Consider the following 26,857-nt stretch of genomic DNA (forward strand, 5'->3'; position numbering starts at 1 on the left):
GGCTATACAGTATAAACCAGCTATGACCAGCTTTGAGTCTGTAATAGTGACACCTTGGCCTTTATCCCTTGGCCTTTTGGGTGATTACTCATGCATAAGCACCCCTAAGATGATAACTCTACAAGGCGTTAATGATGTTGATCAATGCTAGCTCTTGTGTAGTACTGTGTAAGGCAAGATCATCAAATCATGGTCCGAGAACTGCTGATTTTCCACCCTTACTTTATCTGGGAGGAAGACAGTCTTGCCAATGAGTAGCACTAATTCTTCAGGCCCATTAATTCTTCTACCTGAAAGAAAATAAAGCCAGGGCCAGATTTGGATTCGAGGTCCAGATTTGATAATGGCTGGTATAAGAGGATCACACATACTGCATATGGGTATAGGTCAGTGGTCTCCAACCCTGGACCTGGAGAGCTACTGGGTCCTGCTGGTTTTTGTTTTCACCTTGAAATTGGCACCCTGTTGAGACCCATGTAACCAGGTGAGGTGAGTTAACTGTAATCAACTGCTCGAATTGATTAAGTGCAGAGTAGCAACAAAAAAATAGCAGACCCTGTAGCTCTCCAGGGGCCTGTTCCACAAAGCAGGATTACTAAGTTAGCTGGATAACTGCACTGAGTAAAACCCAGAACAGCGCTTTTTACTTCAGTCCATGTTCCAGTTTTGGGAGGGTTTCAGGTGTTACTCTGTGCAGTTATCCAGCTAACTCCGCTATTTTGCGTCATGAAACAGAGCCCAGGACCAGGGTTTGAGACTGGTGGTAGGTGGTATTGCAGTGACTCCGGAGCAGTGGTCCTCAACCCTGGTCTTGGAGAACCACAGAGTGTGTTGGTTTTTGTCTTCACCTTAACATCAGCAACCAATTCAGACCCAAGAAACCAGGTGAGGTGAGATAATTGATCAATTAAAGCAGTTAATTGCACAGTTAAGTGACCACAAAAGGCTGCACATCCTGTGGCTCTCCAGGACCAGGAGTGAGGACCACTGCTCCAGGATATAGTAGAATTGGTCATTCCAAAAGGAAAGGGGATAAAACTGATGAGCAGAGAGGCATTTTAACTCACGGATTTCCCAGAACCATTCACAGATGGGAGGGGAATGGGCTATATCTCCTAAAGTGCACATAGAGACAACTTAAAAGGCTTTGTAATGCTGAATCTGTTTCAGATGGCTGCAAGTAAAGTGTCTGTCCGTTTATTGATTCCATTTGCAAGCCTTTTAAAATGGTTAGTCTTTGATTATTGGGCCTAATGTTTTTGTGACCTGGTGCTTTTATAGCTTCAGATGTTTCATAAGAAATGACACACGTGACTGCTTCCACATTTTTGTTTAAAAAAAAGTTTATTTGAATTTATATATGCATTTATGAACATTTACTTTCCTGACATTCCTGTTTTTCCTCTCCAAGTTCCAATGGCAATGTCTGTGTGTAATGTATTTGGGAATAAACGCACAGGCACTACCCCTTCTTATCTCTTCAATGTTCAATTGCAGGCTCAGGGTCTATTGGCGAAGGCAAGCCTTCTGCGACAGGACAAAATGTTTACGGTACATTCCGGAGTAAACACGGAAGCACACTCGCATCCTCCATTCATCTTCTCCAGCTCTCGTTACTGAATAGATCACGATCGAGGGTTAAAGGCACGTCTGTTCTCAAGAAGCCCGGTGCGTGCTCTTTAACCTTTCATAAGAACTCTCTTCACTCACAACTTATTTCCTACATCTCGTCTTACATGTAATATAAGTAATAACGTATACTAACTCACAAAATTGTTTAATTTGGAAAGGAAGCATTGAAAGAATCCTGCATAATACAAGTGCGTTATTTTCTACGATAATAGATGTTAACTGGCAGTCAACGCTGTCCTCTAGTGTCTGACATGGGGAACCAACCTTTTTTTTTTTCCACCACCGACATTTTGATTTCAGCGTATCTTCAGAGCAAATATTTTATTTGCATTTTACCCAAAGACCAAAGCAACATTACAAGCCAGGCCTGGAGGACTCGGACTCTCTTTAGAGTGATTATGGGAGATATAGGACTGATGTCTTCTGAGGCTCCTTGAATGGATGTCACCTGAAAAGGAACTACTGTAGGTGGAGATTGAGGCCCAGAAATTCTGATTACACTGTCTTTCAGCACAAGTGTGCCTTTCTCTGATTTGGGCAGTGCTGTGGACCATCTGTAGATGCCTTGTGGGTGTTTCCTTCATACAATAATCATTCAAGTGCTTTAGGATTCTGATATTTTTTAAAATATTTTCAGTCCCCTTTCAAATAACCATGCAAACGTTTCCTAGGAGGGCGAACCTATGGAAGCAGAATTAAAACTTAATGCCAATGGTTGGAAATTGCACAGGAAGTGAAAATCACAAACTCGAGAGGAAAAAATAGCTAAATGGAATACTGAAAGCTAAAATAAGTTTAGCAGGTTCCTTGGCCCTATTTACACTTCGGTACTGGCACTTCTAAAAACACGTTCATCCACCACAACATGATTAAAGCGGTCGGCCATCATAACCGCAGCATCGGGTGAAGTATACAGGCGGAACACTAGTGGTGAAAGGGAGGAAAAAAGTGTCCCAGAAGTAGGCCAAGTTATAGCGGTATATATTTCTTTCCTGGCCAGCATGCCCTGTGCTCACAAAGTCTCTGAAAGGGCGGGTCGCTTGAGTGGCGTGGTCACAGTCAGCCGCAGACACGGTCAGGTCACATTCTCTCGGCCAATAGCTGCTGGAATACCCCGATCAGGCTCTTAAACTCGATCCTCTTATTCGGATCGTTCTCCCAGCATTTCTGCATCAGGGTGTATACCTGCAGCCAGCAAAACAACATTTGTCGCATGAGTTCTTAATGTGCATTTGTATTACACACTACGAGATTTAATAAGCCTAAATAAGAATAAATGTCTTGATGCTATTTACAACATACCTTTAGTTAAGACAAATATTGCTCATTTGTATACGTGTCTGATCGTATATGATGCCCTGTTTTAGACATGGTCCCCAGCACTACTGCGCTTAGATAGGGTCTCAAATTTTAACCCAAAAAAACCCAAAACAGATTATGTTGAGGTGAAAAGGTGAAAAGGTTTTGGGTTTTGCACTCTCTCGCTTGCATTCTACAGGTTTCTATAAAAGCCAATTATTTTAAGAACAGAACTAAGTGGCTGACAAACATTTATCTGATGCAATGTGTTGCAACTACATGTTATATATTTTGCACTTGGGTACGTTTGTAAGTAAATGTGTATAACAGAAGCTTTTCAAAGACGGGCACACAGGGAGAAAGCGTTCACGCACTTTAAAATGGTTAAACTTGTGTGTACAGCAAAAGGAAGGACGGCTCCATACCATTTCTGGGCAGTTGGGTGGGCGGGGCAACCTCTGCCCCTCCTCCAGCACTTTCACCAATCTGGTCACTGTCATCTGCCCATGGGTTCGACCAATCATCCTCAAGAACACCTAAAGGGGCATGCCATTGCTTGTTAGAAAGCATACCATGGTAGGTCCAACTCAGTGCCTTGACAAAGGATTGTAATGACTGGAATAGTAGAGGGTAAGGGGAATTGGAAAAGTAGGGTGAATCGTAGAGCGCAGCCTATAGCCTAGTGGCTAATGTGTGTAAGGGTAATTTTCTTAATTGATTCTTAATTGACAATGTGTGTTAACATAAAGACAATCACATGATTACAAATAACCTTTTAGGGATAATCCTTATTACTATTAGGAAAAATGCCCTTTTTAACATTTCACAGGTGAGCATCGTCTGATGAAACAGATCCCAGTAAAAAGGGCATTTTTCCCGAATAGGTGCTTGACGGAGACCTGGAAGTTTGGTGGTTCAAGCCTCAGTGTAGCCACAATGAGATCAGAGCGAGAAAGGCCCTTAACTCCACATTGCTCCAGGAGGGATTAGCCCCTGCTTAGTCTAATGAGCCGTAAGTCGCTTTGGATACAAAGCGTCAGCTAAACCTTCAGGATAATGATAATGGCACAGGGAATAGTAGGGGCTGGGGTTAAATGGTTGACGTGAAGGGACGTACCGCCATTGGGCCGCACTCTGTCTCACAGTAGGTCAGAAGCTCGTACATGGTGACGCCGAAGGACCACACGTCAGACGCACGGTAGAACTTGCAGTGGACGAGGCATTCTGGGGCGTACCTGGACAGGAGCAGAGGTGGTTAGTCCACATGGGGGTATCCTACAATTTAACAAGCTGTCACAGCCAATTGCTAGGTAACCAGAGGAGATGTGAATTTGTGCTGTATACATTTACAGTGCATCTTTAGGCCTGTTACCCTGCCTTGTTCCTGACTTGTCAGCAGAAACTACTCGCGTCTCATTTCCATAAATCTGAAAATGTTTCATTTTCATGCGTGCAATCCTGGTTTCTATTCTCTGTACTGCACATCACACACACTTGTGAATGGGCATTTAGAACTGACAAAATTCATGCCAATGAATCAAAAAAACTAACGTCACAAAAAACTAGCCCTCGTATTTCATTTGGCTTAGTCAAAATTCTACAGTCCATACTAGATTCAACACAATGGTAGGAAATCACCACAGAAAACCTTAATCATATTTACACACATTACAGAGAACATTATCACATACTTTATTACACTGCATATGAGTACAATACAATTTGGCTATTTTTCTGCATTTTGTCCTTTTAGCTATTTGAAACAATAATAACAATAATACAAATAATAAAAACCCTCACCAGAAGACAGGGCTGTCTAGGTCATCTTTTACGGTGTAATAGCCCTCATTGTCCTTGATGCTCTTGGTCAGGCCAAAGTCACCGATCTTTACTGTGTTCTCATTCTCCACCAGCACGTTCCGGGCTGCCAGGTCCCGGTGGATATAGTTCTGTGATCCAAGGTAATCCATACCCTGGTGGGAGCGAGGCATTCACAGACACACACACCATTTAATTTCCCTCTTGTGGCCATTCACACACATCAAAACACACATTTTGTGCAGCCATCCAATATCCTTTTTTAGCTCATGAGGCCTGTACACGAGCATTCACATCGAAAATTTGTACGGGTGTGTATTTCTGCTCCTGGATTCTGTAACTGGCAAAGCATAGATGCCAGGCTGACCAGAGGAACTGCTACTAAAATCCTTCTGAATTAGGACATTGTCACAGAAAATGTTGTACTGTAGTGGGAAATGAATTAAATGATATGCACAACAGGATCAAGTTGCCACTAGGAATAAATGAGTAAAATGCATAGGCTAGTGCGTTTAATTGCTTCGGGTCATCACGGAGAAAAAGAGCATGCTTCTTTGCCTTCAATCTTAAACAACGTTGTTAGAAACAGAGAATGCTCAAATTACATTACTAAAATAATAAAATAGGCTTACTGTGTGTCTATTTTAATTGTTGTAGACTACACTGGGGGCAAAAAGAATGGCAAAAATTATAGAATCTGTGACACCTATTTCTGTAACACCCAAACAAAAATACAATTTCTAAAATGTATTGTTTATAAGTTTTCTATAATTTCACATGAATGTATTTTTGTAACTATATTGCAGTACCTGAATGCAGCTATACTGTGTATCTTTTTCTCATAAAGCATTGCAATACCTTCATAACATATTTGCTATCACTATATTATTTTTGTATACCTCCCTGGACAGTGCGTCACCCCAATTGACACTGCCAAAGTCTTGATTGGAGTAAGTAAGGCATACCTGGCATATCTGGATTGCATAACTCAGGAGCCTCTTCAGGTCCGTCTGGGCCTTGTACCGGGGCAGGTACTCCTTCAGACTGCCAGCAGGTAGGTACTCCATGATCAGCTTAATCGAGGTTCCGCCTGAAACATGACGCGACACGTTCCAAATGCTGGCATGACAAGAAATGACACTCCCAAATATTGACTCAACAGGAAACGCACAACGAACACATTCACGGGCCTGTTCGGCCTGTCTGGCTCACCCTCCTCACTGCAGACGCCCATGTACTTGACGATGTTGTCGTGGTACAAGCCCTTCAGGATGTCGATCTCGCGCCACAGGTTGCTGCTCTGGTTCTCCTTGTTCTCCGGTTTCAGGGACTTAACGGCCACGAGCTCTCCGGTGCGGTCACCCCGCGGATCGTAGCGGCAAAGCTCCACCTTCCCAAAGTGACCCTGCGTAGGGCGCGCCCAGAACATGCTCTGAGTTACCGCTCGTCAACCACATATTCAACCCTCAACCATCAAGATGCATGCGCATTTGTGTATGACACTGTATCTGTAAACTCTGTCAGCCACGCTGGATATTGCATTTAATAAACATCAAAATCACCTATTTGGTCATAAAAATGCTGCAGCATTAAAATTATAATGAATTGAAATGAAAGGCCTGTACCTCTCCTAGATCTCGAATCTTCTTCAGGAACCTCTTCTCGAACGCAGTGGGGTCTACTGGCTGGGGTGGTACCATGCCAGAGATGATGGAGGGGTCTGTGTGCGGAAGACATCCCTACAGTCACTCTATATTCAGTACAACAAACCTTTTCAGGAAGTATGGTGTTTGACTGTCTTATAAGACTCAATTAGACCAGCTGTCTAACTCAAAGGAAAAAGGTAGTCCTCATAGTAGTCATACTTTGCTGATTCTTAATATGATACGGAACCAGTTTTTTACCTGCAGTCTTCCTCTAACTCAACCCAACACTCAAGCTCTTGGTGTATTCAAAATGAGCAAAATGTTGAAGCAGCCTTACTCTGTTCCTCCAGCTTGTTGAGGTCCCTCACGATGGCTCTGAAGAAGGGCCTCTTTCGGGCGTCGTAGTTCATGCACCGGCTCATGAGATCTGCCAGCTCTTTGCAGTCTGGGGTGGCCAGCACACACTCTTTAGTGTAGAACATCTCCTTCTGCTCAGAGAGAAAAGGAACCAAACAGATAGCATCACCCATAACACCTCAGGACCCCAGGCCTGATCAAAGTCAGCCTCAATGCAGAATTGCTCTTCACAGCAACAGAGGAAGTGTTGTTTCTGTCATCTTGTTACAATGTGCACGTGTTGCCAACCCCAAAGATGTAAAACACTGAGGAACATTATTTAGAAAATTAATTTGAATTAATTTTTAGCAAGTCTTTTGGCTGGCCAACGTTACTGGCTCCTTCAGTGTACTGACGGCTTCCAGTAGTCACTTGGAACTGATTAAACGGGTGAGCTAAGTTTGAATATTGACTGAGATATTCTTGCTGAGATTATGGTAGGATGGTTTCTGTGGGGCATGTTACAGCAAGTGCTAGCAGGGACTGATGGGGTACCTCGGCCAGCTTCTTGTCCTTAAGGGGGATCTCTCCATCATAGCAGATCTCCCACAGCGTGGTTCCGAAGCTCCATTTGTCGGCAGCCACGCTCAGGTCCTTGGTGTTCCTCACGCACTCTGGGGCGATCCAAGGGATCCTCGCTACGCACTCTGCAGGATACACGCAGCCGTCAGTGAGCCGCGTGCATTTACAAGCAACACTCGTAATATTTTCAATGTTTTCCTGTTTTTCTCCCCACTGGGGAGCCTGGAATGTTCTTCGAAGAAACTAACCTTATTTAACCTTGAACCTGCAACTATAGCAGCATATTCATATGATGAGCGTCTTTACCAGTTGAGCCACTTCTGAGTACTTAAATCACATATTCACAATCCTTTAAATATTCAGCCTCTTTGTCTGGTAATGTAACATTATGGAGTGATACAATGAGCCTGCTGAGTGCTAAGTTGTGTCCCAAGGCTACAGCGTTCGAAGCGGGACTGCATTTTTTCCTGTTCTCTCCAATGGATGACTAGGCACCTGGAATGTTGTTCGAAGAAACTAACGTAGTTAACCTTGAACCTGCAACTATGGGGCCTGGCATATCCTTATGATGAGCGTCTTTACCAGTTGAGCCAGTTCTGAGAGCTTAAATGGCGTATTCATAGACTGTGGAGGCTCGCGTACCCTCGCTGGTCAGTACGGTGATGGGGATGCCCGGGTCGCTCAGCTTGATGAAGGGTCCGCTGTCGTCGTCCAGGCCCGCCCGCGCCAGGAGGATGTTCTTGGTGCACACGTACCCGTGGACCAGCTTCTTATCCTCCTGAGAGGTGGGGAGCAGAGGAAAGCCAATGAGGATGAGACGCCGGTTTGAGAACTGCGCCGCCGTTGGCCGGTTGCCGAGCATGTCTTACCAGGTAGCTGAGGGCGCTCGCTAGCTGCTTGGCCACCTGGAACTTCCAGGGCGTGGTGATGAAGTGCCGTTTCCCACGCAAGAAGATGTCCAACGGGCCCAGCTCCACAAACTCCTCCACCATGATGTCTGAGGAGGACACAAGACATTACGGAATGCTTCATACCTCTACATTTACATTTAGCTATGCTTCAGGTTTGCAGTACCACCTTCAGGATTTTCATAATGGCTGACATGCCCCACATTGACACAAACCACATTTGCGACATGGCATTTCATTGTCAGGAGGTTGGTCATATCAAAATCGAGGTAGCTGACTTATGAAGCAACACCTTTCCCTGCGTTTACAGCATAATGAAATGACATAATTCAAAACTGACTTTGCAATGTAATTCTGTGTAACAAAATAATCTATGGAAACTTTTAACGGTGAGTTTGGTGTGAGGTGATAGCTTGGGTTGTGTAGTGTGACTAGTATGTGGATGGAATACAGAATGGCTCTGAGACTGTGACTTACTCTCCTGCTCACGGACACAGACTCCAAACAGCAGGGAGATGTGCTTGTGGGAGATCTGCCGCATCATGCTGGCTGTCTCGAAGAATGCCTGCAGAGAGGGAGAGGGAAAGGCAGTGGTCAGAGGAGATGGTGTCAGAGGGTTTTGTCCTGACTCTGTACAGGAGGAGGGGGTGAGTCTCACCCGAGTGGCCAAAACCGGGCTTAGTTTTTTAAGCTCAGTTCTTGGTCTTGTTGAGAGACCTTGTTTACTAGTGCAAGTTCAGTTGACTCCAGTATAAGCATTTCAGCCACCAGTCTCAATGTATGTCAATGGTAACAATACAGCAAATATTTTTTTTGTAGGTGCAATAAATGTAGATGGATAGATGGAGATGTCTCTCCATGTGCCCACTTGTTAAGTTATTCTGCGATTTGGACAATACCGTAATCTTTTCAATAATCAGTGACAGAGCGAGTCACTACATCTCATGCATTTAGTGGAGGACCTGCACTCATGCCCATATGAAGGTCCTCCTTTACCATCTCTGGCTCCAATTTGTACAACATGGCGGTGCCCACAAACTTCACTTCCTCAGTGTGAAAACACTTGGAAAGTTCCACGGGCTTTGTGAAAAAGTCAATGGGTGATGTCACAGACATATTACTGATTTTTCTACTATCTTCTTACCAGGGAGATGTCTCTGTGACTGGAGCCCAGCACCTTCAGGACCACCTTCACATTCTGACCGGTGTTGTACCCATCATCCTCCTCGCTCTTCACCTTCAGCACACCTGCGTAGATGTTGGTCCTCGTTCCACAGCCAAGGTGCTCCTCCTGAGAGACGGGGGCAGTTACAGGACAGGTGGGTGAACAGCACGGCCAATACACACTCTTGTACACACAATGTGCTCGCATATACACAAGCACTTTAAAATACACACAAACGCTCTGAAACAAACATGCACGGCGTGGTACCTGGATTATGTCTTCTTTGAGAATCCTGTGGAAGCTCAACTGACCCATCTTTGCAGTGGGTGGTTCCACCGATCTGTTATTGGTTACTATCAGCAGGTTGGAGATTTCTGCAACGAAAAGCAGGCTGGTTGAATGTATACATGTAGATTTATTATTGTAAATCTAACACAGTAGATTTACAACAATAAATGTGGATTTACTGTTCTCAGATTAAACCACACTCATATTTTGATGTTGCAACTTGGAGCTCCTCAAAATAACTCTGAACTCTGTCTTTCTTAAACCATGGTGTATCAAATCACACAGCACACATTGCATGCTGTGCTCAATGTGCTACATTGTGTGTGGGTGTAGGGGGCAGGAGAGCGGAACAATGCGGTGGCTTTCATAAATAACGTTCTCAGTCCTGACGAGAGAAACACTGGGTCAGAGCGAGAGTGTGCGCAACCACCCCAGGCTGCCAGGTGTGCAGCACGTTTCAACACGTGCCTTACAAGCTCAACGCACATAGTCTGGAGGACAAAAACAGGCTGACCTAAACAAAAGTCGTAGAGTGTGCGACATTTAAAAAAAAGTGTGTTTCAATTTCCTGGCTCGAAGCTCAAAAGTGGGTGAAATATTTCACAACCATCGCTGTGACTTCTGAAGTAAACACGCCAGGCGCTTGCTGCAGGAAAACCACATTTACAACTCTCTTCCTTCCTGATGCGAACATCACGTTCTGGAGCAGAATGTAAACAAGGTTCATAGCACAGGGTAGCGAGCTACTGCATGACCTGTAATAAGATGGACCTGCCTTGAACAAACCTGCGGTGAACAAACACATTTTAATCATGGCTCACAAACTCTCATTCTAGAGGGCCACAGTCTCTGCTGGTTTTGAGGGTATACCTGCACTTAAGTACTTCATTTCATTGGCTAAAGAGTCTACAAACCTTGTTTCTGATTGAAACAAAACCTCAAACTCTTGCAGATGACGTGGTCCTCCAGGACTGGAGTTTGAGACCCCTGATTTTAGTGATGAAGCCTGTTTGCATCATGCCCTTTCTACACACTTTTGATTCTGGGAAATCAGTAAAGCCTAGTGTGTTAAATCTAATTAGTATATAGGCTGTAATGCTGTAGCAAGTATATAAAATCATTTTTAAATCCATGACTTAAGTGTCCTTAAAAATAATATGAAGATTTGTATCTACATGGTTTAAGGCCATTCTTCTAAACACTAGTGTACTGAACAAATTACTCTTTGAAAGAATGCAGTCAAATGCAGCATAATTGGTATAATTTTCAAATACTAGAGACCAAGAGAAAGGGGGTCAAAATAGTTTTAAAGTAATATGGTCATGAGTCATTGGTGGTCATACGGGTGTGGGCATGTAGTGAGTGGGTCATATGTGTGTGGGCATGTAGTGAGTGGGTCATACGGGAGGGGGTCATACGGGTGTGGGCATGTAGTGAGGGCGTCATACGGGTGTGGGCATGTAGTGAGTGGGTCATACGGGAGGGGGTCATACGGGTGTGGGCATGTAGTGAGGGCGTCATACGGGTGTGGGCATGTAGTGAGGGGGTCATCCGGGTGTGGGCATGTAGTGAGTGGGTCATACGGGAGGGGGTCATATGGGTGTGGGCATGTAGTGAGTGGGTCATACGGGTGTGGGCATGTAGTGAGGGGGTCATACGGGAGTGGGCATGTAGTGAGTGGGTCATACGGGAGGGGGTCATATGGGTGTGGGCATGTAGTGAGTGGGTCATACGGGTGTGGGCATGTAGTGAGGGGGTCATACGGGTGTGGGCATGTAGTGAGGGGGTCATACGGGTATGGGCATGTAGTGAGGGGGTCATACGGGTGTGGGCATGTAGTGAGGGTGTCATACGGGTGTGGGCATGTAGTGAGGGGGTCATATGGGTGTGGGCATGTAGTGAGTGGGTCATACGGGTGTGGGGCAGGGCCAGTACCTCGCGGTTCAGGTGGGCAGCAGCTCTTGAGGTAGAAGCTGACGTTGTCTGTGCGCAGGTACTGTCCAGACAGGTGCGCCATCAGCTCCTTTAGGGACAGCCAGTAGGTCTCTGTGCCACAGAGCTTGTAGCCCTGGGCATCCACCTCAATCTGGAAGTTCTTGTACTGCTTGGACTCATACAGGCTCACCTGGTAGAGGAAATAAAGAAATAAAATGAAAGAATATAATGCGATCAAACTCTTTCACAAAAGCTGGCCCAGGCAGTTTACCTAGTCTCAATTCCGACTAAATAAATACTATGTTACTCTTAAGTACTTATACTTTAAGATTAGTCTGATCCAGCATCAGTTTCCCCATCCGTAACTTGAATCCCAAGCAGCATTTCTAAGACATTTCATAGAGTTCAAAACAAACATTATTTTACGTGGGTAATTCAGTCAGTTTCTCTCTAGGACATTATTATACTCTGGCTGTACTGCAGGGGTCTGCAGCCCAGGTCTTAGGCGGGCTGTATAGACTTATTACTGGGCATATAATTGATTGATTAAGCAGTGAGCCAATGAGCCGGCAGTAGCTGGAAGGTGCAGAAGGCCTATCGTACGTCGTTGCAGGCAACAGTCATGAGGATGTGGTTGTAGTCGAAGAAGCTCCAACGCAGCACGAACATTCCCTCCTCGTTCCCCTGCAGACGCAGTTTGTGGATGGCGTATTCCGTGCTGGGGAGGCACAGAAGGCGGAGTGAGCAGGTGGGAAAAGGGATAAGACAGTAAAAAGGGGGTTGGGTGGAGGCAGGGCTCTGGTACTAACCATATGGGGCCGTGGCAGCCGTTCTGCAGGTTCTCCACCAGTGAGAACGGTGCCACATCGCTGCACAGGTAGTGGTGAGCGTCCACGGTCAGCCTGAAGAACCCGTCCACCAGAGAGGCAAAGGACAACGCCTCCGCCGGGAAGTCCAGCTGCAGCTCCTGGGGGGGAAGAATGGGAGAGAGCGGCATATGGTTACCACAGAAAACATGAAGCGGGACCATGACACGCCTCAGACACGTTAACACAGAGAGAGACTGTCACACGTAGACCCTGACACGTTAACACAGAGAGACTGTCACGTAGACCCTGACACGTTTAGGGGACCAAATGTAATTGGACCAGAGTTGGCTGAGAAATAAAAAAAGTCAAAGACATAGGCCAAACGATAGGTTAACCAAAATAAAGTTTTGGAACATCATTACGAAGAAGCAGAGCACTTGGTTATTTCCATTAGAGATAGATTTTGATGAAGTATGATACGACTGATACTCCATGGCTTTCTTATTGGCTTGATTGACGGTAACAGACCCTGCAGTTGAGGAGCATCACAAGTGCATCAATGAAAACATAACTGAAGTGCAGAATATGTATTGTATCTCTGAATTGGCTGGTAAAAAAGTAGTCAAAAGGTAACTAACATGTGATTTTCATCTGTTCACAGGCTGCCATTAATTTTACTTTAATTAGAGTTTACTGAGGTGCCATGTGAAGACTGCATCTCCTTGACTTGACAAAACTGCCTATTCACTTATGGACTTGGTGAAATGGTATTAAAGGGAAAGGAAGCGGCTTCATTATGAAAATGGCCATAATGGAAACAAAACCTTCATCGAACCCACAGGTAATGTATTCCTCTTAAACTATTTATTTTTACAATTGTAAAATTTACAATTGCCGATATACTACAGTCTTTAGTCACAAACATATAAGTAGACAGACCATATCACAGGCCCCGAAGCACTGATATATTAAAGCAGAGAGACCATATCACAGGCCCTGAAGCACTGATATATTAAAGCAGAGAGACCATATCACAGGCCCTGAAGCACTGATATATTAAAGCAGAGACCATATCACAGGCCCTGAAGCACTGATATATTAAAGCAGAGAGACCATATCACAGGCCCTGAAGCACTGATATATTAAAGCAGAGAGACCATATCACAGGCCTTGGCACATGAACGCAGAGAGATCCTATCACAAACCCTAACACATTAACACGGATATCATCACCCGTCCTGGTGACAGTAGGGCACTTTTCAAACTTTGGACTGCAGCTCTCAGCTTTCACTGATAAGCAGGCGGATATTTGCAAGGTGTTGCAGCAGTCTGGTGTGTGCTACAGAGCCAAATGCCGTAATGAGCAGTTTATTTACTGCAGCCAGTGCTATATGAGTTCTGCCCTACTTGCACTAATCCTCTGTCACAACCAGGAGTACCCAGTTTGCCAGTGTGAAAAATACAGAAAAGCTTCATTTTAAATCCCTGTTATTGTCCCCCCAAGTAGAACTGAAAAAAGGGTATGTGTTGCAGGTTGTAAGCTATGCTGTTAAAAGTATGCCGATTGTCTTTAGGTTACAGTGTTGGAAAAAAGTGCCCAAGGTGCGGCAAAGGTCGAATATGAACTAATAAGCCTGCAAATGCTTCAAACTGTATGTCTGATGTACTGTATCTTCTTTTTATTTATCTGTGTTGAAACTTCCTTATCTTGCTCTTGAACTTGATTTGACTTCTGATCTGTCTGCCCCTTACTGTTTTGTCTTGTTTATGTCTACCATTTATTTTTCATGATTCATTGTTTATTATTGAGTACTTGTGCTGAACTGACCTAACTGAATAAGCAGAAGTTGTATGCTTAGCTGAAGTGCAACCCTTGATAAACCGTGGTACATTGCATGCTGCTGCAATAGAACGGAAAGAATTCCAGCTCGTAGATACATGGCTAACATAGATTGTAATGTTTGTTTTACTAGACACTATTCACTGTTTCTGTTAACTAACAGACATAACAACTCACTGGAGAGTACTTGTGTAAATATTACACAGAGACTAGATCTGCATCCCTTTAATCGAATCCACGGACAGCTTTGGAGAGAATAAGCTCTGTTAGGTCCAGAGTATATTACATATAGTATAGTAATGTGCAGAAACATTCAAAAACAAGAAGTGAATGCAGCAAATGGCAAATCTCATTTGGTTCCCATTTATAATTGCTCACTTTTTGTTTTCTGACCTTTTAAAAAGGTCATTTTTGTCAACGCACTGTAGCTTGCACTGCTAGATAAAAAGGCAACATCCCTTCAAACAGGGAGACTTTTGAGTCCAGAAAACAACAGAATCTCCCTTTAAAAAAAGGAAACGACAGATTTTTTTTAAATTGGAGTCAAATGAGATCAGGAACATGGTGCGTATCCTTGTTGCATTGTTGAACTATGTTACCTACGCAACTTTGATGCCATATGCAATTCGGGGGTATTCGTAATGGCCAGTGGAGGAGGTGAGCCCTTCTCCCCCACTTTTAGAAGGGTAGCTGGCATCCCATTTAAGGTGCCCATATACCGTTCTTGTCCTTGGTATATGGGTACAGCAACACTGAACTAGAACAAAGTTGACAAGCAGCTGAACAATGATGCAACAAGCCTGTGACTCAAACATCCTGCTGCAAATCTTACACGTACCATCTTCTTGTAGTCTTGTCTGTAAATGGTGACTCTGGACTCCTTGATGACAATGTGGGTGATTTCATGGAAATCGGAAAATGGCGTCCAGCTGTCTGCGACCACCTTTTTCTCACTCTTTCTCTTTCCATCTTTGTTCTTTTTGGATCTGCTCTTCTCTTTTGGCAGCAATAGAGGCTGTTTAGATTATTTTTTTTTTAAGCAAAAAAGACACCAAAGAAAACAGTGTGTTAACACAATTTTGAAAAATGCTTATGTGAAGGACTGATGCAATTTTAGTTTAGAACAAGTTATCCAGGTCGAAATAAGTTAAAATGCCTGAACAATTTCCAATGTTTCTTTTGAAAAACCAGCCTTCTATATGTAAAATAGGTACTGCTTGTACAATGCCTGGTTAGAACACTGGGTGTTCCAATCAGCCATTTACTTGGAAGTAGAACTTTCCACTCGTCTCAAACTCCACTCACTAGCCTCATGTTATAGCCTCTGGATCCAGAGCTTAGCTTGCCCATTCCTCATCTCACTCTGATGAACCTATCATCCAATACCAGATCAAAGTTTGTCCTCCTGGCACAATGCAGTCCAATCAGAGATCTTGACTTGCCTTATCCTATTAGCAACCCCACCCGGTATGTGTTCTGAGCCCCAGTCTTGACTTACCTTGTGTGGCTTCTTCCGCCACTTGATACCGCGAGTCCCAGAGACCATCACCTCGTAAACAGAGTGGTCGATGCTAGATGGCCTCTCGCTCTCCATTAAGATCCTCAGCATACTTGTCTCATACACCTCACAGCCAAAGTTCCTGGTCAGGGTCTCCAGCGTGGACAGGTACTTGACCTTCAGATCGTGTGTGGAGACATTGCTCTCACGGATGGTTTTACTGTCAAATTCATTGACGAAGTTGTTGAAGACGTTGTTGATCCGCATGCGGGTGAGGAAATTGCGTTGCTTGATGGTTCTGTTCAGGCTGTCTGGGATGAATTTTTTGTAGCTGGCGGGGGGGGGGGGGGAAACAAATTATCATCGATCTTGTTTCATAAATAGGACTCGCCTCATGTAAACGGCATATGTCATCATGCCAAAGTAAGTCAATGAAACTTTTGGGGCAGTCACTGTACACTTTAGTGCAAGAAATTCAAAGTGTAGAACATAACCATGTGATCATAACCATTATCATTACTATTATTTTTTACCATTGACACTCAACCAGCCATGTGGCCGTGGGGGAAAAAAGCGGAAGATGCTAAACGTGCTGGGGCTTACCTCATCTCCCTTGCCACAGCAGGCAGGGACAGGTTTCTGCTGATAGCGTAGTGGGAAATGGCGAGCACCGCCATGCCCAGGCACTCATCCTCAATGTCATGGCCCTCTGTCTCGTTCGCTGCGTTCCTCAGCGGAGCTAGGCCCCTAATGAAATCGTACTGCCCCTGGAATACAAAAAAAGCACATGAACCACTCTCTCTGTGGCACCTCCGTGTGAACTTTCCTTGACCTTGCACACCCAAACAAGCCCGGTCTGCTTAATTTAGAGTGTAAATATTTACTCTGACTGAATCTCAAGATTAACTGTTGCGCTTTTTTTTAAGTTACTGTTGCTGCGTCTGATTCTTATCAGCTTGCAGTCACCCAGACCATTAAAGTAAAACAAGACTTGTTATGTAGAGATTGATCACATCAAGAAGGTCCTCGTTTTAAGTAAGCCACTATCTGCAGTTTGTCGTCCGCGGGGTACAGACCTGTGCAAACAGGTACTCGAGCGAGGCAGCGTCTAGGAGTGGGGTACCCTCTGGTGCCTTGGAGGGGCAGGTCTTCTGCTTGTTCAGGCAGTGGCGCCACACTGGGGACTCCTTGGCGTTCGTCCCATGCCAGTTAGTGAAGTAATACCTGTCCAAAAGATGTGTGTACTGGGTGAGAACCAGCAAAAGCACTGTAGGGTGAACTACAAGGGAAGCCATGCGTTCCACCACCAACTACAAGGAAGTCTGATTCGGCCATTTATATTTTGTTTGGCAACCAAGCACTAAGATTCAGTAGTAATAAAAATATATATATTTAACATTTTGCTCATAATGGAAAAATACATATATAGTACACACTTGCTTGCATATACACATACACACACACACATACACACACTCTCTTTTACACACATGCATACATGGGCGAGGTAGTGTGAACTGAACTGGTTTTCCCCTCTCTGTCCCTCTCTTTATCATTGCTGTTGCTACAGCACAGAGTGACGGTAAACAGGAAGTTCCGAATTGAAGAACCAGCTTCCTTCGCAGCAGCAGAGTATGAGCGCTGTTTAAACAGTAGCTTGTTTGCTGACACAACAATTTCAGGCCATATGCAAATATAGGGGAGAACTACTGTGTTTTTTTTTTTTTTTCTTTTCTTTTCTCTTTGCTTCCTGAAAGCAGGATTAGATCTGCTGTGCATTTAAGCCTCAAAGATTCTTCCTGTTCCTTCTTAAATTGTTCTTTCTAAGTAATGAATCTGCACTTGCGTAACATGCATTTCTGGTCTACACTTAGTAGTTACCAAAGTGGGTCTTGCAGGGGGTTGGAGGTGGATCACAAGAGGATACCTTTTAAACATAACATTCAGCCTGTTCACACTACTGGTGTATTGTCAAACTGGTTCTGGTGTAGTGAAATCCTATTGATTCTGTTCTGTCCGGGGTCAGTTCCAAACTAGTAGCTAATTGCAGTGTGAAAGTGAATAGGGTGAAAGTCTCCTGCCCTGCTCTGTGTAACCTGGGCAGCCCAGTGAACAGTACACACTTCTTGAACCTACATGCATCCGAAGGAAGTGCAAAGTGAAGGGCTGCATTCAGACACACCCAGAGCTCAGACTTGCCTCATGCGGTAGTACAGCTTGATGCTGGTGCTCTCGTCCACTTTGAAAGTGTGATTTGGCGGGTACCAGATGCACCTGCTCTCATCGTATAGAGCAAATAAATTGTGACAGAGAGGAGAAACACCTAAGAGAGAGGAGAAAGATCATTGAGTGTTATATATATTTTCTGTATCTTTTTTTATCATAAATGACATCCAATTTTAATTAATTGCAAATAATTACAGGGAAATGACAATAATGCAAATAAATGTAACGGTTGTGATACCAAAATAATGATATCCACGATTACAATGAGATTCATGCTGCTGTTGGGCCCTTGACCCTACATTGCTCCAGAGGCTATTGTCCCTTGCTTAGTCTAATTAACTGTATGTTGCTTTGGATAAAAAGCGTCAGCTAAAAAAAACCAAACGCAACGTAATGACTAAAGGTTAGCGGGTCAGAATAACAAAATGGCTGCCGGTATAATTTACCGCACTTCCTGGCGGCCTCTGTGCACAGGTTCTCGGCGGAATGGCAGCCCCTCAGGTACTCCAGAGGGTGGGCTTCGTGCAGGTAGAAGTGGATCTCCAGGGCCGACCTGGGGACCGGCACCACGGTGGTCTCCGTCCTCTTCGGCTTCCGCATCTTAATGCACAGCTGCCGGCTCAGTTCCATCGCAGTTAGTCGTGGCATGAAGGCTCTGGAGGGCGAGAGGAGGAGAAGGGGACTGACTATTAGTGTGCGCACCATGCACCATATTAGATTTATTATTTTAGTATGAGCATATTCAGGGTAAGAAAGGATAAGCAATAAGAAATGTGCATGCAGAGGTGGTTGGAGAAACACAACTGGCAAAGGTAACACTTCTTCTTTTCCTTTTTAAAGGAGAGAAAGTTGTGCTGTATTATGTAGAACTATATATAGACATATATATTTTTATTTATTTATTAATAAAAGTAATCATATAAGCTCTGTCCCCTCTCTGTTGGGCCCTGCCCACAGGATGGACTGTTAAATTTAAACTGGTTGTTAAATTTAAGTTTCAATTTCAACTGCGCCTCCCTAGTTCTGGCTCCCTTATTATTTTGCATGTCCATTTAATTCAGTGCATAAATGGAATTCCAAATCATACTCATATAGTGCTTGTATAGTTGTTTTAGTTGCAATGTTCCCGTCAGTTCGGGAGAGTGCCACAATCTAATTTACTTCACAATAAATCTGCCTTCATGCAATTACAATGAACACACCCTTTCATGATAAGATACAATGTGCAACAGTGTGGCGGAAATGAGAAATTACTTCAGATAACTTTTTTGCCAGTCTTTTGGACATGAAAAACTCAAACTTTATCAATGCCTTGCTGTAACAAATTCAATTGGTACAGTTCCATCAATTAATTCTAACCTTTATTTTAATTTATTTTTAGTAATTCCATTGAGATTAAAAGTCCTTGCCAAAACAGTAGCCCATAAAGGTCCACATATCAACATTAAAAAAATAGATCACAATACAAATTAAGAAATAATAATAATAATCAAATCCTTAGGTTTCCAAAACGTGTCCAAGATGACTTTAATCTTATTTGTAAAATCATCTGTGGTCATAAATCATAAAGGAGTCTAGTTTGCGATGACATTGCAGGTGCAAAGATATTAAAAATATTTTTACAAAAAAACGGGTGTATATAAGGGATACTGTACAAAATCTGACCCTGTGACAGACAGTTGTAGTTACTGGTGGCTTAATTACATTTAATTGTGAAAAATAAAGAAAAAAGTAGGACTATGCATTTAAAACGGCAAACTGCAATTTTGAACTGAAATACAAGTTACGGAAAGATGAGATGTCAAGCTGCAAATTAGAGTAAGTAGGCTTTTATTGAGAGGCAGGTGAACAATAAAAATAAAAACTATTCTGTTCAGGGTCAGTTCCACACAAGTAACTAATTGCAGTGTGAAAGAACTACTGTCCTGCTCTGTGTAACCTGGGCCGGTGAAGCAATACACACTTCCTGACCCTGCATCCTTCCTATGAAGGGCTGCAATCAGACACACCCAGTGCTCAGACTTGCCTCTGTTTCACTGTAAAAATAGCCCTATACATTTAACTCGTAAAATGCAGGTAATGGAAATAAGAGATGTCAAGTTTCACATTAGAGTAAGTAGGCTTTTATTAAAAGTCATAGAACTTCTAAGCTGCTGAAATACTCCCACAGTTGTAGGGATGTATCCTGTGTCCTGTGTCCATTGAGGCACTGATGGGAAGAGCAGTAATTTCCCAGCGTGTTAAGCATACTTCCTGGCAATGAACTTTCGACTTCACCCCCCAGAATTCCCTGTGTAGATATTTTTGTTGTTGTCAAGGGCTCAAGTTTCAGGACAAAGAAAAAACAGAACTGTGTTTTTTGTTATAACCCAGCACAAAAACAAATTAGTCATTGATCTAATCAAGGTATTAATGCAGGGCTATACCAAAAGATTGCATCCACACTGGCACTACTTGGGTAAAGCTGAATTCCCTTGTTATAACTTTATTGAGATAATTCATATTTGTATTCATATTAATCATACAAATACTAATATTTATATTTAGTTGCCAGTAACTACAACCCTTAACAGTTATGCCCACGACAACAAACAGAAAAGGGATTACATTACAATCACTTAGTGCTTAACCGGAGCAACTTGAAAGTGAAACTTCATCAGCCTATTTGAGCCAGACCCTTCTGACCATAAATGGTACTGAAACCTTGCTTTCCACTGAAAGTCAATGAGACCTAGACCAATGCCAAATGTCTGTGTTTGCGCTGATTTAAACAACACAGGTTGTGTTGGCCCAGACACCTGTGCCCCCAGCGGATAGATTTTCTTTTCTTTTTTTACCGAGCCCATCACGATCACAAGATAGCTATTCTAGTTGTCAGGTAGCCTTTAATTGCATTATTTTCAATGACTGAAAGAGAGGATCTACTCACTAATCCCACACAAGAGATAGCATAAAAATGGGACAATTGGTAGACAAAATGTGTCATGCCAGCACTGCTACTTGTAACCAACCGTCTTTTGGTTTGTAACTACAATGTTGTTGTTAACATTAGCTAGCTAACTAAAAACAGATGTAATGAAATAAGACTTTATGAAAAATGTAGCAAATGTTAGATTTACCCCACAAATTTCTGCCTATTTAACATTAACTTGATTCTTAGCGTGATATCACTGATGCAGATAGATATTTTTAAGTTTCCCATTGCTCTATTAACGATGTTTGGTGTTACGTGTTATTCTTCCTCCTTGATTTCCAGTGCCTTTGAACGTGCTCAAATACTCTTCATCACAATGGTTGTTCACAAAGCAGTGAAGGTGCATCCCACTGTCGATTTGCTTGACTCAACGATCTGCTCGGGGTCCTTGTATATCTTCGTTGCATAATGACGTACCATTGTGCGTGTCGCATTTTGATGACTGTAGACTTGTACCAAGTTAAATAATGGCTAAATACGTGATCAATAGTGCTTGTATTAATGCATACATTACAAGAAAACGCCATTTCCAACCAATAAGTGTGACATTTTTTGTTCAAATTTGTTTGTTGGCAGTCCCTCACCTGGGAATCTAACATATGACAACATGCCTCGGACAACTTGTGCTGAAGCATTTTTTTTTGTGGTGAAAAATGTATTATTAATGTTCAGCTACAGTACATGGACGTTATGTTAGGATCCTAAGGCAAAACCGTAAAGAGAAAAGACGCTACAGAATGTTCTTTTTGAAAAACAGTGTTAATTGCTTGTTTTCAAATGTGCTGGGCCCTCATCCTCAAAAGAAATTAAATGATAATGGATAATCTAACCATTTTTACCTATTCTCAACTATGCTCAACTTTAGTTCTTCGATAAAACTGAAAAAAACAAGCAGGAACATGTTCTCCACAGTCGCAAAATCCATTCTTCTGACTAGCCTATTTATTTATCCACTGGGATTGGCTGTTTATGATCAATGCACAAATGAGATTTCTAAATGGGGGCTGAGACTTGAAAAACAGTTGCAAAATGTATGACTCAATATCCCTGGCAAAAACAGCCAGAGTTCAGAAGTTTCTCATCAATATTACATGGGCCCAGTTCCTGAGTGCAATCAGAAGCATCTGAGGCTAAAGCAAAGAAAGGGGGATGAGGAGAAAAAGAGGGGGGGAGAGGAAGGGAAGATGGGAGCGAGCCAGTGAGAGAGAAACCAATGTAATAGAGCGATAAATAATAGGACAGAATGTTCAGACTTTTACTTCCTTAATATGAGAGATAATCATTTATAGGGTATATTGTTCTCAGTTCACCAGCACTTCCTGTGCAAAGCATTTCAGTGCGAGGAGTTCCCCAAGTGCCAGCTGTCAGTTGAACGGCCAAATACAAACCTCTGTTTGTCTACTTTACAAATGCTTTTATGTTTGGCTAAAATGATGTCACTGGAAGAACTTGTCATCCCTAGCTGGCTACTGTTCTTAGCTGGCTCACCGCTCTTAAATGTGGGGAAACCCCCTGTAACTGCCTGTCAGCTGTGTACCTGCCTGGGAGTCACCTTTTCTCAGGATAACATTTTTCTGCTATGGTTTGGTGGCACACATACCCTTAAAGGTACGTGTCGCACACAAACCCTTAAATTTCAGCCATGATATGCCTTTTCTAGCAAATTGCTCACATCGTCCTTCAAAACTTTATGATTAGCATTCATACCCACAGTAGCTTATCCGCTTTCATGCTGACCAGCGTTGCTTTGTTTGAAAAGCCTTGATTCGCTGTAATGATTTTTTATCCAGTCCGTTAAAGCGCTCCTTTGCTACAGATCATTAACCTAAGCATGGCAAAGAGAAGGGCAACATTTTGGGTTCTTCACTTGGTTTGGATCTGCTTCCATTTGCTTCAGCCCAGCTGTGTCCCCTCAGCATTGTCTCCTGGGCTAAAGCAAAAACGAAAGTCTCAAGAGCAAAGGCCAGGGGGCTCCAGAAAGGGGAATCCCAGTGAGATAAAACTTTGGGTGTTTTTATACAGTATCACTGAAATTGATAACTGGATCCACATTTTGGTTTTGGTTTGGATGTGCTTCTGCGTCTTCAGATTCCAAAAACATGACTGCAAACAGATCTTTTTTTCCCCCATAACATACTTCCACTCTCCTTCTGAACTGCACATCTGGCTGTCGTCATGAATTGCCGTTTTGACCAAACTCACAAAGTTACTGTTCTATATATAAATATCAGCAAGTTCACAGTGACAGTTGTTAACTATTCAGTCCAGAAACCTTTTTTCCTCTGAAGTAATTATGACTAATTATTATAATTATGACATGGCTCAAAATCATATTCCAGGCAATCTTTACACTTTGATCAGAGTACCCAGATCCATGATATGCCACCTGAAAACATGGTGTGAAGAGGTATCCATATACACATTCACAGTCTCTTTGCACTGCACTATAAACAATGAATTGCGACATGTGCCTTTTGCCAAATCTAAATTCCACAATCGGTTATTTTACATTGCATAGAAATGCCCTTATAGTGCAGTAATGCACATTTTGGTGGAGTTTGAACCCAGACAATGTCACCGGACCCAGGAGTCCTGCAGGGTGACATATAAATGGACACAGTACTGGCCAGGGTGGGATTCTGCCAGGAGGCACACATTATGGAGAATGCAAAGTGTGCATCCTCCAGAACTGACGGAGGACATTGCAAATGGTGTACAGTTGAAAAAATGTGGACAACACCCATCAAAAATGAAGATGAAGAGGCTAAATACTGCAGCAAACGGCACAGCTTCTATGATCATGATTATCAGTCTCAGCTAGTAGTGGAAGGCTGCTGGCACTTCCATATTTTATTATTTAATCTTCCTTTTCATTCATTGTATTTCCTTTGAAAAGGAAAATACAAGTGTCCAGCTAGTATTTGTCTGCAGCACAGCTTTCTGCAGTTTGTAGTTCATATTTTGTACTAAAAACAACTATACTAACAATATTACTCGGACATGTGTATTCCTTTTCTTCCATTGAAACCACTACAGTACTGTCTAAGAGCCAAAATGGCAGTATCAAAATGAAAACATTACAATAATTTATGCTAAATGTGACGACAATTTATCAATGTGTTGGTAGTTTCCTCGACTGTTCCTCAGATTATCGCAGGCAGTTTGGTACTGTGCTACCTCCCTTTCTGACTCTTTCAGCCTGTTTTTAGCTTTACAGTACAACACATTATTTTACTCATTCATATGCATTAATTTTCCATTAGATTTTGTGTAGAGTTCTCAGAAATTTCAATAGCCTACAGTTTAGTTAGGCTATCTCTGTTTTACTAATTGCTTGCCTATCCTATATGACAGTACCTACACCCTTCTCCACATTTGTGCACTTAAAACCCGCAGCTCCGGAGAGAGGCTTAACTGGGTAAGAAGTCCTTCTCATAGAGAACATTTAACGTCTACAGCCTAAAACCTTACCACATCCTCAGAAAATGTTTTTTTTTCCCTCTCTCTCTATTGTAAGCAAGACATTGGGTCCTATCCAAAATACTAAAGACATTTACCTTTTATGTAGTGCAGAGATAAAGCTCAATGCAATTCACTCAACTCAATGGCTAATAGCCTATTTCAGGGTGCTGTGCAAAAAACACTAATATTTCAAATTATTCATCTTACAATAACGAATAGACAAGGAAATTCAGGAAAATGAGCTGTGCAAGGAAGGCACAAAGTACATGTCCTTAGTCAGATGTGACATCAACTAGGGCAGCCAAAATAGAATCAAACAGTATAGATTCATGTCAGAATAGAAATGATAAAACTTTACAAATCTAATTTGGTATTTTTACTGAAGTAGCCTAATTAAGTTATATATGGTATAATGATTAAATTATGAAATAGGAATAGTAGTAGTTGATGCCGTGAATTCTGGACTTCTACAGCAAGCAGTCATTGACGATAACAACAACAACAATAACAATAACAATAACAATAATAAAACAATAGTAATAGCCTTATAATTATGTATAACATCGACATTTTTATTAGTAATTTATTCATCCGGAATTCTAATACACAGAAGTGTTTTTAAAACACGCTGTTTAACTGGAGAAGTCGTATTCTAGGACTTCATCGTATTATTATTATTGTTATTCAATAATATATTCAATAATTCTTCTTATTATTATTACTATTATTATCATTATTTGTATTATTATTATTATGCTGTTGTTATTCTGGATTACAAAAAAAATCATATGAACCACACGAACCGCATTGTAAAAGATTTTCAATTATTATTAATAATTATTATTAATACTTTCAGCAATTTCCCTACTGTAAAGTGTTGCTGCTATTTACTTAGCCTACTTCCTTGTTATCCACCATAACATTAACCATTCCGTACACATTTAAATTTAATAACCATGAGTTAGCCTGAACATATTAATTTGTCTTCCAACTGAATTGTAGACTAACTAATTGTATTAAAAATACATTATACAGTAGCTTTACCTAACGTTAGTATAGGACTAGCTAAAAGGCTAGTATTTTTAGTGCAGCTACGCTACGCACCACTTCCTAGTAATACAGCTTGAAGAGCTGGCATTTTCTGCTGCGTTGAACGATAACTGAATGTAACGTCACACGTTTTAACTTTAATGGTTTGTTTTAAATAAACTTTGGCTGTTTCGGGTGTTGACTCAGACTAAACAGCACTCTTGTTGGCTGTAGCTCATTACATGGCACTATCAATCACAAAGACAGTAAAAGGTTCAGCTAGCGTTGGAGAGCTAGCTGGCTAATTAATAGCTGTAGCTAACTAATGTAACTTACCTACTTCCGTGTCTTTACATCCATCCAAAACTTTTCACAAATCCCTCATAAACGTTCCCTTTTCAGTCACAATTATCAAGGCCACATAAATGTTTTATCCCATAGAGAAATAATAGATGTGTAAACGCGTCTTTTTTCAGCTACAGCATAAGGTTCAGACTGCATGCTCCGTACTCCGCCGACCCTTCCTGTCAAAGCACGACTCAATTCCCGAAAGCTGTGTCTGCAGGACGGTGATCGGGCGACGCTGATTGGTCATTGGGTCTTTCAGTCTAGAAACCGATCCTTAACCCTTAAAAGTACAAGTTTTTCATTCCAACGTAGCGTTATCTCTGTCAAGACATCACTGGTGTGTTTTCACATATTTACTCTGAACGCAATAGACGCTTGATTAAAAAAAAAAGAATTATTAATGTTTCATAATTCTGCAATTTGACATTCATAATTAGCCTTCATGGATGTAGTCACTTACATAGTTGACTCTTTAGGCTAGGCTATATGTCACTTTATAGCTAATTTCGCAAATGGTTTCTGTTGAGAACAAAAAATCAAACAAAAGAAAGAAACAAGATGGCTAAATATCATTTTCAAATCTGTAATGCAAATAGTAGCTACATATCTTACAATACATGTTTTCGCAACTTTTAAAAGTCTCAAAAAAAATACGCGTTGGATTGTGCCCTAACTTCAACTACGAGTGTCTCCGTGAGATGTCACAATGCCAGGCGCCATTTGGATGAGCTGGACCCGCAGTCCTGCGATACACTCAGGAGATAGGAGGGACTTCCCGTGCTGTGTATTTAATGCGTCACCGATACGACACTGCCAGAAAGAGTGGGCAGTAATTTCCCGTGAAAACTGCGGTGTGGGTGGTGCTAAAGCTGTGTGTAACTAAAGCTCACACGAACAGCCTATCATACTGCAAAATATCTGAACTAGATTAAGTAAATTATTCTTGTTCTCGACATTGTGGTGTATACAAAACCATTACATGAATATATACACTCGTTGGAATGACAGAATGTGATCTTCGCGGTGTGTTGTGATGGCTAATTTGAACCCTTGGAATTCCTT

The 26,857-nt window shown here is 42.3% G+C and overlaps 1 protein-coding gene across 2 annotated transcripts; it reads right to left on the minus strand.

Annotated features, from left to right (window-relative positions):
* Positions 1 to 1,325: 1,325 nt before the first annotated feature.
* Positions 1,326 to 26,495, minus strand: LOC133128800 (tyrosine-protein kinase JAK1-like). 2 transcript variants are annotated; one of them, XM_061242595.1, is made up of 24 exons: positions 25,788 to 26,495; positions 18,429 to 18,637; positions 17,956 to 18,079; positions 16,833 to 16,980; positions 16,360 to 16,523; positions 15,757 to 16,087; positions 15,097 to 15,273; positions 12,419 to 12,576; positions 12,213 to 12,327; positions 11,610 to 11,799; positions 9,654 to 9,760; positions 9,366 to 9,512; positions 8,699 to 8,786; positions 8,183 to 8,310; positions 7,956 to 8,091; positions 7,287 to 7,438; positions 6,733 to 6,883; positions 6,375 to 6,469; positions 5,962 to 6,154; positions 5,715 to 5,839; positions 4,732 to 4,904; positions 4,049 to 4,166; positions 3,357 to 3,467; positions 1,326 to 2,817 (listed from the first exon to the last, which is right to left on the minus strand). In XM_061242595.1, the coding sequence occupies exons 1-24, from the start codon at positions 25,805 to 25,807 to the stop codon at positions 2,713 to 2,715; spliced, it is 3,465 nt and encodes a 1,154-aa protein (XP_061098579.1). In that variant the 5' UTR covers positions 25,808 to 26,495; the 3' UTR covers positions 1,326 to 2,712. The 2 variants fall into 2 exon arrangements, with proteins under 2 accessions (XP_061098579.1, XP_061098580.1); XM_061242596.1 differs by having other exon boundaries at positions 25,784 to 26,494.
* Between the last annotated feature and the right edge of the window lie 362 nt (positions 26,496 to 26,857).

The sequence above is a fragment of the Conger conger genome, chromosome 5, assembly GCF_963514075.1.
Source record: "Conger conger chromosome 5, fConCon1.1, whole genome shotgun sequence".
NCBI lineage: Eukaryota > Metazoa > Chordata > Actinopteri > Anguilliformes > Congridae > Conger > Conger conger.

Coding starts and splice junctions, on each gene's coding strand:
- LOC133128800 (XM_061242595.1), bottom strand. CDS start 25,807: ATGGATGTAAAGACACGGAA. Junction 6,884..7,286: donor AGGACAAGAAGCTGGCCGAG/GTACCCCATCAG, acceptor CTCTCTGAGCAG/AAGGAGATGTTCTACACTAA. Junction 6,470..6,732: donor CAACAAGCTGGAGGAACAGA/GTAAGGCTGCTT, acceptor TTCCGCACACAG/ACCCCTCCATCATCTCTGGC.